Raw genomic sequence first — 14,456 nt, forward strand, 5'->3', positions numbered from 1 at the left:
TTTTTTAATGTTATTAAACAACAGAAGCAATCAGGCAGGCACAGTGTTTTAGTGCTCCAGCGACTTTCATACCGGTTGCACTGGCTTATTTGGCATCTCATCTTGTCCCTGAACATGACCAAAGAGGTATTTTTGTTTGATATCGAAGAATATGGCACACAAAGCACCAAAGAGACAAGAGTCCTGGAACAATCTCGACTTGTCACGATTTCAGTTTTGTAAAACTCACACCATACAGAAATTAAGAGCATTAAAAGGAACAGCTGGCGGTAGCCAGGTGGAGATTAGACTTTTTCCTCATTAAAGATGAGGAAAAGGCCCCACAGGCTTACTTTAGACTAATGAAGGGTGAACTCAAACATCACCACAAAAGCAAATTCTCTTAAAAAGGGCAGGACAAACAAAGAATTCCTGGTACAAACACACAGGATGCTGGGCAAGCTGCTTTTAACAGATGAGTTGTGCTTGTAAACGCAGAGAAATCCCTCCGCACATGCAGGGCAAACCTCAAAAATTTCACCCGGTTAAACAAGACTCCTCAGCCAGAAATGTAAAATTCTGGAACACAACCATATACAAGACACCTTTTCCAGCTGCAGAACGAGGCGCGGTACCACGGGATGGTGGTGAGCAACAAGTCACACGTCTGTACACGCAGCGTTTTAAAAATCCGATTTTCTCTGCTCATCTAGAAACAGAAGTATCACAAGCTTGTGATGGCAGAAAATTTTGCAAAGAGAAGTTTCAGAGAGCAAAGAGAACCTCAATGAGACCAAAAGGAAATGAAGACAAATTTCAAGACGCTGATAATTCTAGAAAAAGAATACAGATAATAGGACTCTGTTTAGCCATGTTATAAAAGCCATAGCAGCAGTGGTTGGGATTTGCTACTTGTTTTGGTAAGCCAACGAGGAAGCCAATGCAATGTCTTTACTAACTGGAGCTCCAAGTATACAGAATATGTGTGCAAACATGGCTGGTTTGGTTTTGGGTTTTTTTTGTTGTTGTTGTTTTGGGTTTTTTTTTTTTAATGCAACCAATTAAGTCACAACCCATCAGGTACAAGCAAACTTTACATTTATGACAGAATGAAATGTTATGGGGAATGAAGCACATGATCAAAATCTAACATAGCAGACTCCGGAGAAGACCATCTACCCAGGTTTTAAACATTTGTTGAGCCAAGCAAAGAACTTTCTCAAGCTGAAGCATCTTTTAATGTGAAAGGAATTTGCACATTTAGGGTCTGCACTGAAAAAAAGCCTGCCCAAAAGCCTCTATAACTTATACTAAGATGTTTTCGAAGATGAAAACTGTTTTCTGTCTCATTCCACCCTTTATTAGAAGAACTGTGTGTGAAAAATTCTGAAACTGATTAGCTTGAGTCAGTAGCTAAATGCAACTCAAAATCTTCCAGAATAGGTCTTCCTCAGCAGCAGTACGAGCTACACACCCAGATTTGAACAGGAGGGTCATTAATCTGAGACTTGCAGTGGGAAAGCAAGCAGCAGGCACAAGGGAAAAACATTAAGAGGTCCTGTTCACTCTGTAACACTTGGGTGTCAGAGCCAAAAGGCACCAGAAGCATTCAAACTATCTCCTAGTGTTCGAACAGTTTCTTCAAATTGTGTGATTGCTAATCAATGCTGAGAAAACTCACTAGAATCTTCATTAACTCTATTTGTTTCAGAGATGGCAATTATATCAGAATCATGATTGGAAATAAATCAGTGCCAGTTTTCCAGCTTTTCTAACTATGATGACACACAGCTGTGGTTATTCTGACGCTTTGGAATCCAGAGAGAGAAAAATTTAGCCTTCTCCCTTGTCTTACTCTCCACAAAAAGTACTTGTTTGCATAATAAATATCTAGATTTACAGCAGTCAGAAGCAAACTCACAGGCTAATGAATAATAAAAAAAAAATCAAGCTGGCATTTTATTACATTGAGATTTCTTACTGATTGACAGCAATCATTAAGTGAAGTATAATAGGCTGGTAAAGCTGGACAGCTTGCATAGGTATTTTTAAACGAAGGAACTGAGAAAGGCGGCATAAATAATTTTAAACACAGAAATAATTGTTCACCTCAAAATTAGGACAGAACAAAAATAATTAACACATTTACATTCATTTATCCAAGGCCATCTCTTCATGAACAGAAGGGAGCAAAGACAACACCACACAGGAATAATACAACTTAAAATTCTCTCACATCTACTCCGAACAGGAACTAGAAAGTTTATTTAGCTTTTGTTCCCTTAAAAAGTTATTCCAGCCCCAGATCGGGGAGAGGAACCAGACCCGTCAAACTTTAAGCCATCAAATCTAACACTCTACCATGCTACTATTGAAAAAAATCAACATTTATAAAAATAAAGCTAACTAACTGTACAGCCTGTGGTCCCAATTCTGACCCTTATAACAAACAGGGTGTAGACAAAACAATGGTCTATGAGGTGAGACTGGCCACAGGCAAGAGTTAGACCGTAGTTCAATTTACAAACCTGGGATCTAAGCTTGTCTTTGTAACAAGATTAGCTAGGCAAATCTGGGATAATTGGAGTTTACTACTTTTACCTGTTGCAAAGATCACATGAAAACATAAATAAAGACAATGACATTTTGTGACAGAAAAAAATACATACAAGAACCAATTTTTAAAAACCTAACAAAACAAAACAAAAAAACCCCCCAAAACCAAACAACTAGAAATCCCAAAATACCTAGTAAGACCAGCCTACTAATTAGGCAACAATTTATACAGCTAGACTGGAGAGACTTAGTCATCACCCATTAGAAATAGAATATGCAAAGGCCTAAAAATTTATTTTTATCATACACAATATATTGCAGCGGATATCCATAAACTCCAGCTGTTCATCAGCATGACAGAGGACATCAGATTATAAATCTAACGATTCAAGATACAGACGTGGTTTTGACATGGCATTTCTGAACCTTTGTTAACTGATGAACAAACTTCCATTTTTGCGAGCAGCTCTGATGACATGGGGTTAGTGTACTGAAGTATCTTCATTTACATTTCCTCAAGGCTTCTCTTGATAGCTTCTTCCAATTCTGCATCTTGCTCTGTATAAATACAAAAAACCGATTAGAATCTCAAACTATGGTTGATAACCAATTGTAAACACAACTACGTTAATATTACTACATAGAGCAACAAATTACTTCTGTGGGCAATGTCAGTAGACTGTGAGAGAAACAAAGTGAAAGTATTTTCCCTCCTTCTGTCTTATCCTATCTTTTCAACACTTCAAAATACAGGAACCACCTCTACAACCTTCCACTGTATTAACTAGGGGTGGCCCAATGATTAGTTCGAGAGTATAACGCAACTACATATTTACCGGTCAAAATAATACTAAGATAAGAAGCCATATGTGTGCACCAAGAAAAACAAACAAAGTACTAAAGAGACAGACACATAAAACAAGCAGAGAGATTTCAGTATTTTCACTCCATTTCCTTATCAATAGCTATTCCTTTATCTACATTCTAACTTGGCCACCACTGTTGTCACTCTTATGAGGAAGGCCAGGCATAAGTAGACAAAAAAAAAAAAAGCCATATCAACAGTAAGGATGGTCTAGATCAGGGCTGTAACAGTTTTGATGGCGGTAGTGGGGAAGACTGCACTGCACTCATCCAAGTTGTTAACAACCTCTCTTAACCACCTTTCATAAAACTCCAAAAAGAAACTCTGTTTCTGCATCTCATTTTGGTCATCTTTGGCACTAATAGTTTGGTGTTAGTGAATTAAATATCATATGTAAGACAAGGTTTATATGCACAGTAAATATTAATACCAATGGTATAGTTGGAAAAATTAAAGACGCTTTCAGACACACTGTCATCCTCTGTCTTCTGCTTTAGGAGGACACGAGCTCATCCTACAAAAAAGCTGTCTGTTCTTATGACAAAGGAAACAGAATAATTACATATATTAACAGATTTTAAAACTCGAATTATTGTTGGGCTGTTTTACGCAAGGCCTAGATGTGGAGCAGAAATAGTAGCAATGAATGCGCTCTCATATCAGCAGAGCCATTTTCTGGACTTTACTGTAACAGAAGACATTTTGAAATAAAATGAAGCAGACAGCCATTTGCAGACAACTGCTTGCATTAAAACCAGTCACTACGCATGTCTACAAGTGAAGAATAAGGTCCCAACTGTCACCCTGCGGCTAACGGCATGCAGTAGCTCCACAGTGATCCTGGATCGTCCTCTACTCCCTAGAGCTGCTGAAGCAGCTTTTCCTGCCTCCTACGCTTGCTTTTTGCTTTCTCCTCTTCCAGCAGTCACTAGTGCCTTTTCCTTTTTACCTCTTTCTAGGGATGATTGTGCCTCCTCACTCCCTCTTACCCCATGACAGAACTGCCATTAACCACGCAGGCAGCCAGTGAACACGGCTGAAGCCAGGCTGCTTCGGAAGTTCAGACACCTTCAGCACTGCAGCATCCGAACTGGGCCCTCTCGTATGCACCAAACGCCACTGCTACCCCTGAAGGCAATACCCAGTGCCAGCGGGGTGCAAACTTTCAGTACTGTAGATGGCTGCGTTGGACATTTAATAACAATACTCAGTAATGGTAAATTTAGAACTTAATTCGGGGAATACAAGTTTCAGTTATCAGTTTCACCACTGGCCTTGTTCAAATTATTGACTTTTTTTGAAGTTCTTTTTATTTCCACCAGGTGGAAGGGCAGAGTCAAGCCCTTAAAAAGTAAATTATTTCCAAACGCACTGCATCTGTCACCAAAAATTAATGACTACATTGTATGAACACCACCACCAAGCACAACAGCAAAAAGATGAAAACAATTTGAAATAAGGTACGATATGATGTCAGCAGGCAGCTGTACTGCTGATTCAAACTTGTGTGTAAATCTACAGCTTGTTTAGGAGACCAGAGTGCTTTGTGGAGGATATAATACCCAATTTTGAACTATTTATTCAGAAGTTCAACTATTAGTCAGTAGTTCTACTCTGAGTCACCACAGTCACATTAAACTGCTACAAAGTGAGCTCTGTCAAGTCTTTAATTGCACAATACCCTGTGGTGCACCAGTAAAATAGATTTTGAGTCTGCTGGCATACTTTCTAGGTTAGGAAATTATTTTTTATTTGTAACTCATCACAGTCTTCTTAACTACTCAAGATGGCCCATCAGATTTTAGAGCGTATTCTTAAGAGGTCACTTGTCATAAAACTGATTCTTTGTTTCTGTATCTTCCATAATTAATAGCACTCCTCAACACAGAAAAGTAAAAATTAACAGACCTTCCTGTTTCTTTGCTTCTTCTAAGCTCCTCTTCACTGTTAGTTTGGTATCTTCGTCCTCGTCACTACACGAACCTTAAATGCAGAAATGAAACATAAATCACACATTGTTTCTATTACAAGTTAACAGTCTAGTCTTGCATTTCTCTTACTGTAACAACATTGTAGGTTGCATTTGAAGAAATACACTCATTATTATCTGAAAATCAAGATAAAACACCATTATAGTTGTAGTTTAAGACAGTAACCCAAGAGACAAGAGTTGTTCTCTTTCAGCTACCTTCTTCCCTTTCTCCTCAAAATCTAGAGGCAGAGTGCTTCAATTTTATATTGTTTTAAAGGACTAACAAGAAATAATAAGGGCAGAAACTACTGTTAGTGTCTACTGCATTTGCTTTTTCGTACGTTATTAAAAAAACAGACATTACTTTCTACAAAACATATCAAGGATTTAACCATGGGAAGAAGTGCTATAGTTTATCTCTGCCTACACATGACCTTAGCTGTATTTTGTTGCCTAAATACTCCATGTAAACAACGGAGCGCTATAACTCAACTGAGCAGTGCAAGTCAACGGATGTTCCAAGTCTGACAGAAGAAAAAAGTTGATACGCTTAGTTTAATCTGCTAACTCATCATAGCCAAGCCCAGCCAAAACTCCACCACCTTTTCCTTTCTAAATAACGCTCTTCAAAAGGCTTGTTTCCAGCTCCAGAATGACAGCTCTATTTTGAAGTATCTAGCAGGGATTGGTGTACCTAAGGTGTGGGGGTTTCGGTTTGGTTTTGTTTTAAATAGAGTCTCAGTAAACTACAGGTTAAAAGACAAACGAGTCAATGAGTCACATTATGTATTTATTCTCCTGCTACAGGCTACTGCTATTTTGGGAGATGGGCTCTGTAATGAGGTCTTACAGTATTCACAATCAACTAGGTCTCCTACGGTCATGCCAACAGAAGCGCTTCCCTTAAAGTCATCAGATTTATTGGTACATCGACGTACTTCTGATGACGTTTACCAGCAAAGGACATTCTGATACGGACATCTCATTTACTGACTGTGTGACTTCTGGCATTTTAAATGTCCCAAGTTAGGTATTCAAAGTGCCAGGTACACTTTCTAAAATTTCTTTTCAAACCTCTGACACATATACCTTGTTCAAACAGCAATGCTGCTGATCTTCCCAATTCCAGGAATACAAACTCCAACAGTTGGTATCAAACAGAGATCAGGAGCCCGCAAAGACGCCAGAAATAGCTGGACATACACTGCAGTTAACATGGTTCTTCTCCAGTCACTTGGCAGACTGACTGTGAATCCTTTTTGGAACTGCCTACTATCTCTGGGCGGAGAGATACTGGTTTTTACATCATCTTCCAAAGCAAACAAAGCAAAGAAAAATCCACAGAACCCCACAAAATGTCATTACAATCACTTATGAAAGGGAAGAAAAAATGCAAAGAAAAGGCATTGCATAAGTGGCTTCTCCCTTAATAACCATCCTTTTAATCTTCCAGCCCAGAAGACATCTCAGACTGCTCTAAAAAGTTTTGTACCTGTTAGAGGTGTAACAGTTGAAGCAAGCACTCCCTAACTTATTTCTTGGCATAAGTGTAATGGAAGAATTGAGTTCTTGTAAGCAGTAAGGCATAGTACAAGAGGGTCTCTGGTTTGCTGCCATTTCAAGTAAAAATGCATTAAGAGCACTTTTCTGAAGGTTTGTGAGGTTTTTTTAGGCAACTTGACAGAAGATGCTGGCAACAGGCAAGGCAATACTCTTCTGATTGGCAGCTTGCCTAGATGGTTCAACAGCAGAGGATAGTAGTAGTCAGAAATCCAAGAGTTCCTTTCAGATATAATGTAAAGAATTCAACCTGGAACTGGTTATAGAGTCAGGAAGCCACGATGGCAACCCCCTGCTATGCTGTTAGGGGACAGCACTTTCCTGCTTACTCCTGGCTTCCCCAGCCCAGGCAACAGGCTAACCTGGCACTCATTTTTCAGAATACAGCACACCAGCAGCTAAGTTGACTTTACTGTCAATTAGGGCAGTTATGAATGCTAAAACAGGATCTGTAGATAGAATTATTATTTTAGTTCATTAAGAAAGTTTAGGATTCATCTCATGCATTAACACAGGCCTCATCTTGCTGAAATGTTTTGCTCGTCGCACCACTGTAATTACAGTGCTGTAACAACCTGGGGTACACATTCATACTGGAACAGAGGTACATGCAAACTGGCACGCAGAGTTTTAAAGCAAGCTGTCTGCCCCATGATTTATCACTGCACCTGATACGCAATAAATAAATACTGCTTGACACAACATCACAGAGAACAGCTTTGCTTAAAGCATAGTTGAAGACAACACCATTCCACTGCCAGAAACTATGAAACTTGGAAACAATTAGTACTGATGATCTGCTGTTAGTTTGGGGGGGGGGGGGGGAAATCAGCTCAGGTCAAATGTGGTTATGAAGCACATTAAGAATCTCATGAGCTACACTTTACCTTCACTGGCCATTATTTGCAAGACTCCTCTCCCCTCTACCTAACCATATTAATGCACATTCAACTTCCCATGAAGGCAGTCACTGGATTCTCTGAAATCTTTGAGCTGGTGAAAGTTAACCTATTAACAGGCTAACAAAGAGCCAGATCTTATTTCAGAGCTTTTCATGCAAAGACTTGTCAGTATGTCAAATTATACTGAGACTTATCCGAAACAAAAAACATGATCATGCTTGTCCTCAGTGCTACCCCCTGCCCCCATCCTCCTCAAACCTACACAGAACAAAGACTAAAGACACAAAAGCAGCAAAGATTAGGATTTTTAAGATGTTCTGATACGGCTCTATAGAAATCAAGAATAAGACTGTAACAGTCAGAAGAAAATCTGTCTGCAGGCAAAAATCCTAGACAGAAGTGCTCCAACAAATAAGGGGGTGGGGGGGAGGAATTCAGCTTCCTTTAGGGACTAGACAGCATGAACTGTTAGTGTGGAACTCATTACTTGTCAACCAAAGAGAAGGAAAGGCCAACTGATTAAAGAGACACATTTTCAAGTCAGTTTCTGACACCAGGCTGCTTTTCCACATGGGACAGGTCATTGTGCTTGATCTAATGTTGCTCGTAGTGTCTGCACCCTGTGACTGAACTCTGCTCTCAAGGAGACCTTGGATTCCAGTTAAGAATACACTCCATGCAAATATTACAGAATGGCTAAGGTTGGAAGAGATCTGTAGAGGTCATCTTGTCCAGCCCTGCCCCTGCTTAAGCAGGATCACCCCGAGCTGGCTGCCCAGGACTGTGTCCAGATGGCTTTTAAGTATTGCCAAAAAAAAGAGACTGTACTGGGGAGCTCAGAACTTGACAGTTATGGCCTTGCCAGTGCTGAATAGAGGGAAAGGACCACCTCTTTCAACTTGCTGGCAACAGTCTTCCTAATGCAAGCCCAGGGTACTGCTGGCCACTTTCGCCATGAGAGCACACTGCTGGCTCTGGTCAACCTGGTGTCCCCCAAGTCCTTTTCTGCAAAGCTGTTTTCTAGCTGGTTGACCCCTCGTCAGCGTATACTGGTGCCTGGGGTTGTTCCTCCTCAGGTGCAGGACTTCGCACTTCTTGTTGAACTTCATGAGGTTCCTGTCAGCCCACTTCTGTCCTGTCAGGGTTCCTCCGGATGGCAGCACAACCCTTTGGTGTATCAGCTGCCTAGTTTCGTGTCATCAGCAAACCTGCTGAGGGTACACTCTGCCCCACTATCTAGGTCATTAATGAAGACATTAAACAGGACCAGACCCAGTATCGACCCCTGGGGTACACAGCTGGTTACTAGCCTCCGACTGGACTTCATGCCACTGATCACCATGTTCCAGGTCTGGCCATTCAGCCAGTTCTTAATCTACCTCACAGCTTGCTCATCCAGCCCACACTTCATCAGCATATACTCCTGGTACTGCTGGAATCTTCTGATGATGAAGAGTAAATAAGAACATTTAGTTTGGAGAAATCAGGCATGTCCTGTCTCTCTTGTTAAAATGCTTAGCACGTTCTGTAGATCCTAACCCCTCTGGGGTCAGAGGAAAAGCAATTGCCCAGTTTCTCAGCCAAGAGATCTTAAGATACGGCCTCTTCTCTAGCACATTTTGTTAAATAAACAACAGCTAAGATGCTCTGACCATACCTATTCTCTCAAAGAAATCCTACTGCTTGCTATTGTACTCACATATTGCCAAATTCCTGCTAAAAGAACAAAAAAAGCAAGAAAGCAAATTCTAGATGAATACAGAGCTCAGAGATCGGAAAGATTAACCCTATAGATGGGAGCAAATGGTGATTTTTTTTTTTGACATTTCATGAGTCTCACAGAAATCTATTCTGGGAAGAGACTGGTAAACTTTCACAGAATGCAAGCGCCACCCACTGTCCTGACATCAAAGCGCCACAGCATGAACTTGGATTAGCTGCCCACACAGCTCAGCATAATTCCCCCCCCTATCTAATCCTTTTCTCTTGCAACCTCCCTAGTTACCACCATCCCCTGAATAATTTCCATCAGGTTTACCGGTTCCTCTGTCTCACCAGACACTTGATTTCCGTTCCCCAGCCTTAGTCCTCCCTTGCCGCACAACTTCTTAACACTTCTCTCTCCTACAATGCTCCTTTTCTTAGTCTTTTCAGCAACTCCCAATCTCATCTGCATCCTTCCCATCCCAATGTGCAGTGACATTAATATCACACTTAACTCAGTGTCTCTCCAACCACTGACCCTTTTCTTTTTGCAGTTGATGTCTGAAGTGTTAGTGCTACCTTACCTTAAGGATACCATTAGAGTTACCTCACTCAGGATCCTAGTAACTTCTTAGCCAAAAACTTAAGATCAGTCCTCCACCCTTACTTTCGCTAGCAATCACATTCAGTATGTGTGATCACGCTGCCTTTAAAATATTGTTCCTTGGTTTCCAAATCCTTTCCTTTATCCCTTCTTCAGTATGTCCCTGGAGGATCCTCCCCACATACCCCTCCACAGTACTTACTGCTCTAATCTCAGTCTCTTCATTAAGGTAACATCATCTGTAAACGCAAGCTAGTCCCTGGTGAGGGTTCACAAATACACAAGATCTCTCTTTCTCCATGCAAACTAAAGCTTCACTCTACATATCTCTCCCTACTCATTGTAGCTCGTTGATCTGTTCATTCCAGTTTAGCATGACTAAAAATAATGGTCTCAACCCCCCACCCTCCTCCAATTCCATTTTTTGGCAACTGTGGCTAATACCATGATGGTCACTCAGACTTTCATTTAACCTTCCTCTTGGACACCTCTCAAGTTCACAACCAGATTAAACTAAACCTTGAGGATTTTTTTGCACGATCTGAGTGGTGAGGTCTTCCCAGTTCATCCACTTGGCTACAAATCTTGTTCAGACTCATTCTCTTAGGTCTTAAGACATGGCTTTCTCCCTAGGGCATATACATATACTCAAGGATGCACACAAGAGATACCACCAACATACCAAAGCCAATAACAACTTCCTGTTGTTAGCTAAACACAACATTACAACTCAAGAGTGACCTTCTTATCACTTCCTACCGCAATAAGCTGTGGCCACAGTAATAACAGTGTAAATAAGGGAATAGCTTCTTGCTAGAATAACTATCATTCATTTGTGGTGCATCACACTGCAGATGCTCATGCCCTTCACATTCAGTCTCTTTGGACAGTGAGGGCTGGAGGCTGTGACCTATCTTTAGTCATTCGCAGCCTGTTAACTGAAGGTTGGGAAAAAGCAGAGGCTGAGGTCAGATGTGTGTGACAGATTCACTCAATCCATCCCTTAACCAAACCATCAGCAGTTTGGTACAGGCTCCAAAGGGGGCAAAGGCCTGAGCCACAGCCAGGCCAAGAGCTCCTCTAGGAAACCCAAAAATGAGCAAATCGAACAGACAGTTGTGGGTACAGGGAGTCTCACACATGCTTCATCTCCCATTGTATGTGATTTGACTACAAGCCAACCCCTTTACCCCATAAATATGAAATGACAGCCTAAGCGAGCCTTCTTTGAGCTCTCCCTGCTAGGCAGCATGGCAGCATAGCGGTGATCGCCAGCAACGAGACCTTTTACCAACGACAGATTGGTGGATTAGCCCAATTTGAATTATCCCTGAATGGCAACTGGGCTGCACACCAGGCAACTCTCCCCTTGAGCAGGGATGCCTCTCAGTGGTAAGAGATATTAATTGTTTGGCTCAAGTAAGTTTTAAATGGAATGAATCACTTAGAATTATAACGTTGTGCGATTTAGTGTGCGTTTGCTTAGCTTTACTCACTTAGCATGAATAGCTAGATTGGCTGAAGCCTCAGGACGCAGGCTGTAAATTTCCACTTAGATTTACTGAACAGGTACCTACTTAGTCAAAACAGGGCCCCCAGAACCAGCACAAATCAGAAGATAAAGGAGGCTCCAAGGCTACAACCATCAACAGCAGCTGCCACCAGACAAGGTAACAGCCTGTCTGGAGACAATGAAGAAACTCAACAAGGAGTCAGAAGATGTCAGACCAGAATCACTTTTGGATCAAAGGGCACATGAAGACTGCTTGGGGGGGGCAGGGGTGTAAATAGTCTGTAAGGCTGCAATTGCCGAGGGATTTCTTTGTTTGGGTTCTTTTTCCTGGGGGCTCCTCTCTGAAGGCACCCAGCACAAGCTGACCCTACCTCTACTAAATTATTTATTTTTATAAAATCTGATGCCTGAGAGTCTGCTTCAGGAAACCTGGGGTTTGAACTTTGGAGCGAACTAACACCAGATGTCTGGAAGGAAGGTAAACGAATTGGGAATAAGCATGCTGAAACTTTGAAATCTTAGCTAAGTGATATAAAGTACTGAGTGAACACATATAATCCTTTAGCCATAACCCACTGACCAATTCCGGGACTAGGAGTGGATCTAGCCATATCTAGACCCCTCTCTGAGAAGGAGTTTAGAAAGCAAGAGGGTCCATTCTGAACCCTGTGACTCAATGGGAGGTTCTCCCTTACATTAAGGCCAGAGATGCAAAAAGGTAAATCATTCTAAATCAATTCTAACTCAACTTTCCTTTGAATGTTTCTTTTATGTAGTATGTTACAAGAGTGAACCTTGCCAGTGAAGTCTGTTATGTTGCGCTTCTACAAATTCATGTTAAAATCACTTTTGCCAACACTTTTGACTGTGATTCTTTAAGTGATCTAAAATACTCCTCCTTGACAAACTGGCACAGCAAGCATGGCCCTAAATCAGCATTTCACAACAAACTGGCATAGTCGGCAGGATCCTAAATCACTCATTCACAACAATGTGGTATTCATACTGGACCTCAACACCCACAAAAACTTGACTACTGAGAAGGTAAGCAATATTTCTCAATGTCTCCTGTGAATTAATTCTTAACTCCTTACATTCTTTTGGTGGCTGTATGTGAACAAAAAGCTTTTTAGGATAGTGGGAGCTAGGAAGCTTAGCAGCATTCATCAAATTAACTGAAATCCTGCCCTTCCAAATATAAACTCTCACAGAAGCTGCATTCAGCAGTATTTAAACACTTCAGGCAATAGCAACAGACTGAAGATGCAGACTGACAACTCCACTTGAGCACAGTGGAAACTAATCTTATGGATCAGAGGAAAAGGTGCAGTGGCCATCTGGCAGATAACATAGTACATCACTACACCATTGATTCTAACAGTCTCATGAGACAGCCTGCCTCTTTTAAAGAAAGGAGAAGAAATACTCCAAAAAAATGTGATGCTCTTATTAAAAAGAAGTCTCTTTTACTTAAGAGCTCCATTCATAAAGGATCTCATTTGCATATTACTGAGAAATACAGTTAAGCTAAAACCATCAACTTACACAAAAATCACTCTTGTCAACCAAGAAGTTGTGGCATTCCCATCACTGTCAGGATGGGTATGATGACCCCTAACCTACCAGCAGCCTTGCCCTCAACATCATCCAGCACTCAGTAAAGGTGCAGCAGTACTGTCATGACTAGTATCTAGTGTCAAGACATAGACAAGGGAATAATGGTGTTTTTCAGCACGCTACAAACTTTTCTTTGCAAAGGAATTACAAAGGAGACATTGAAAATTCTTCTCTTCTACTATTGTCAAACCACTCAATTCACATGCATGAATCTCCCATCACATGTTGTGACTTCAGAATAAAATAAAAAAAGCCTTCTTTATATATGAACTCAGGTTTAGCAGCAAAAGACAGCAAATTAGAATAAACGTCTTGCCTACTCTTTTCATAGCTCAAAGGAAATTCATGCATCCACCACAGCCAATGATCTCCCAAAGTAACATACAGTTGATACCCTATTGCAAGTTATGAAGGAGCTTTTATTTTTATTTATTTATTTTAAAACAAATGCACATACCACAGTTCCCACAGCGGTTCTGCTGACATGGTAAAATGGTTCACAAGGTGCAGCTGTCAGATTGCCACAATCCAAATAAAATCCAGCTGCTCACAAGCTAATGATAGCTTTGTGAAGGTGATTCAGGGAAACAGCTTTTTCATTTTGAAGCTCATCCAATACCAACAACTGTCTTATATTTTTCAACACAATTCTCTGTGGTAACTGTTTCTCACTTATTTCTCCCTCCAGAACAGCCATAGGCTTGAGGAAGTCACAAAGCAAGCAATTCTTGCTCGTATTTCCTTATATTCAGCTGCATTTCTGTAACAGGACAACAGGTTATACCAGCCTCTAACACACCGCACAACTTTCCATCTCAGCCCTCCAATACTGGTCTTGCCACACTAAGACTTGCAAATGCTTGCTGATGCTGCTGAGCAACACAGTGAAGTGTGTATTACGTGGTGGCTTTATCTTTTTTTTTAAAAAAACAACTTTATCGACTCTTGGTAATGACATCATCCCACTACAGAGCAAACAGAGGCCTATCATCAAACCCCAAATTTTCTGATGCTGTTTTAATACAGAACAGGAGACAAAGACAGCTCTCAAAGACACTGACCAGAGAAGGAGACCAAGGATGGCTCAAGACAATTCTGTTCCTTACGAGTTTGCCAGACAACACTGACAGCAAAGGACTCGTGCAGTTCCATCACTTTCCTGCTCAACTTTTTTTTTTAATGTG

The 14,456-nt window shown here is 40.9% G+C and overlaps 1 protein-coding gene across 1 annotated transcript in view; it reads right to left on the reverse strand.

Annotated features, from left to right (window-relative positions):
- Nucleotides 1-2,001: 2,001 nt before the first annotated feature.
- Nucleotides 2,002-14,456, reverse strand: part of ZNF451 (zinc finger protein 451) — a 43,534-nt gene continuing 31,079 nt past the window's right edge. Inside the window, exons 13-14 of the mRNA XM_086461503.1 lie at nt 5,309-5,383; nt 2,002-3,093 (exon numbers count right to left, since the gene is read on the reverse strand). Of these exons, the coding sequence (XP_086317629.1) occupies nt 3,041-3,093; nt 5,309-5,383 (128 nt within the window). The 3' untranslated portion in view covers nt 2,002-3,040. The remainder of the gene's footprint in view (nt 3,094-5,308; nt 5,384-14,456) is intronic.

This window comes from Leptosomus discolor, chromosome 2, assembly GCF_034619465.1.
Source record: "Leptosomus discolor isolate bLepDis1 chromosome 2, bLepDis1.hap2, whole genome shotgun sequence".
Taxonomy (NCBI): domain Eukaryota; kingdom Metazoa; phylum Chordata; class Aves; order Leptosomiformes; family Leptosomidae; genus Leptosomus; species Leptosomus discolor.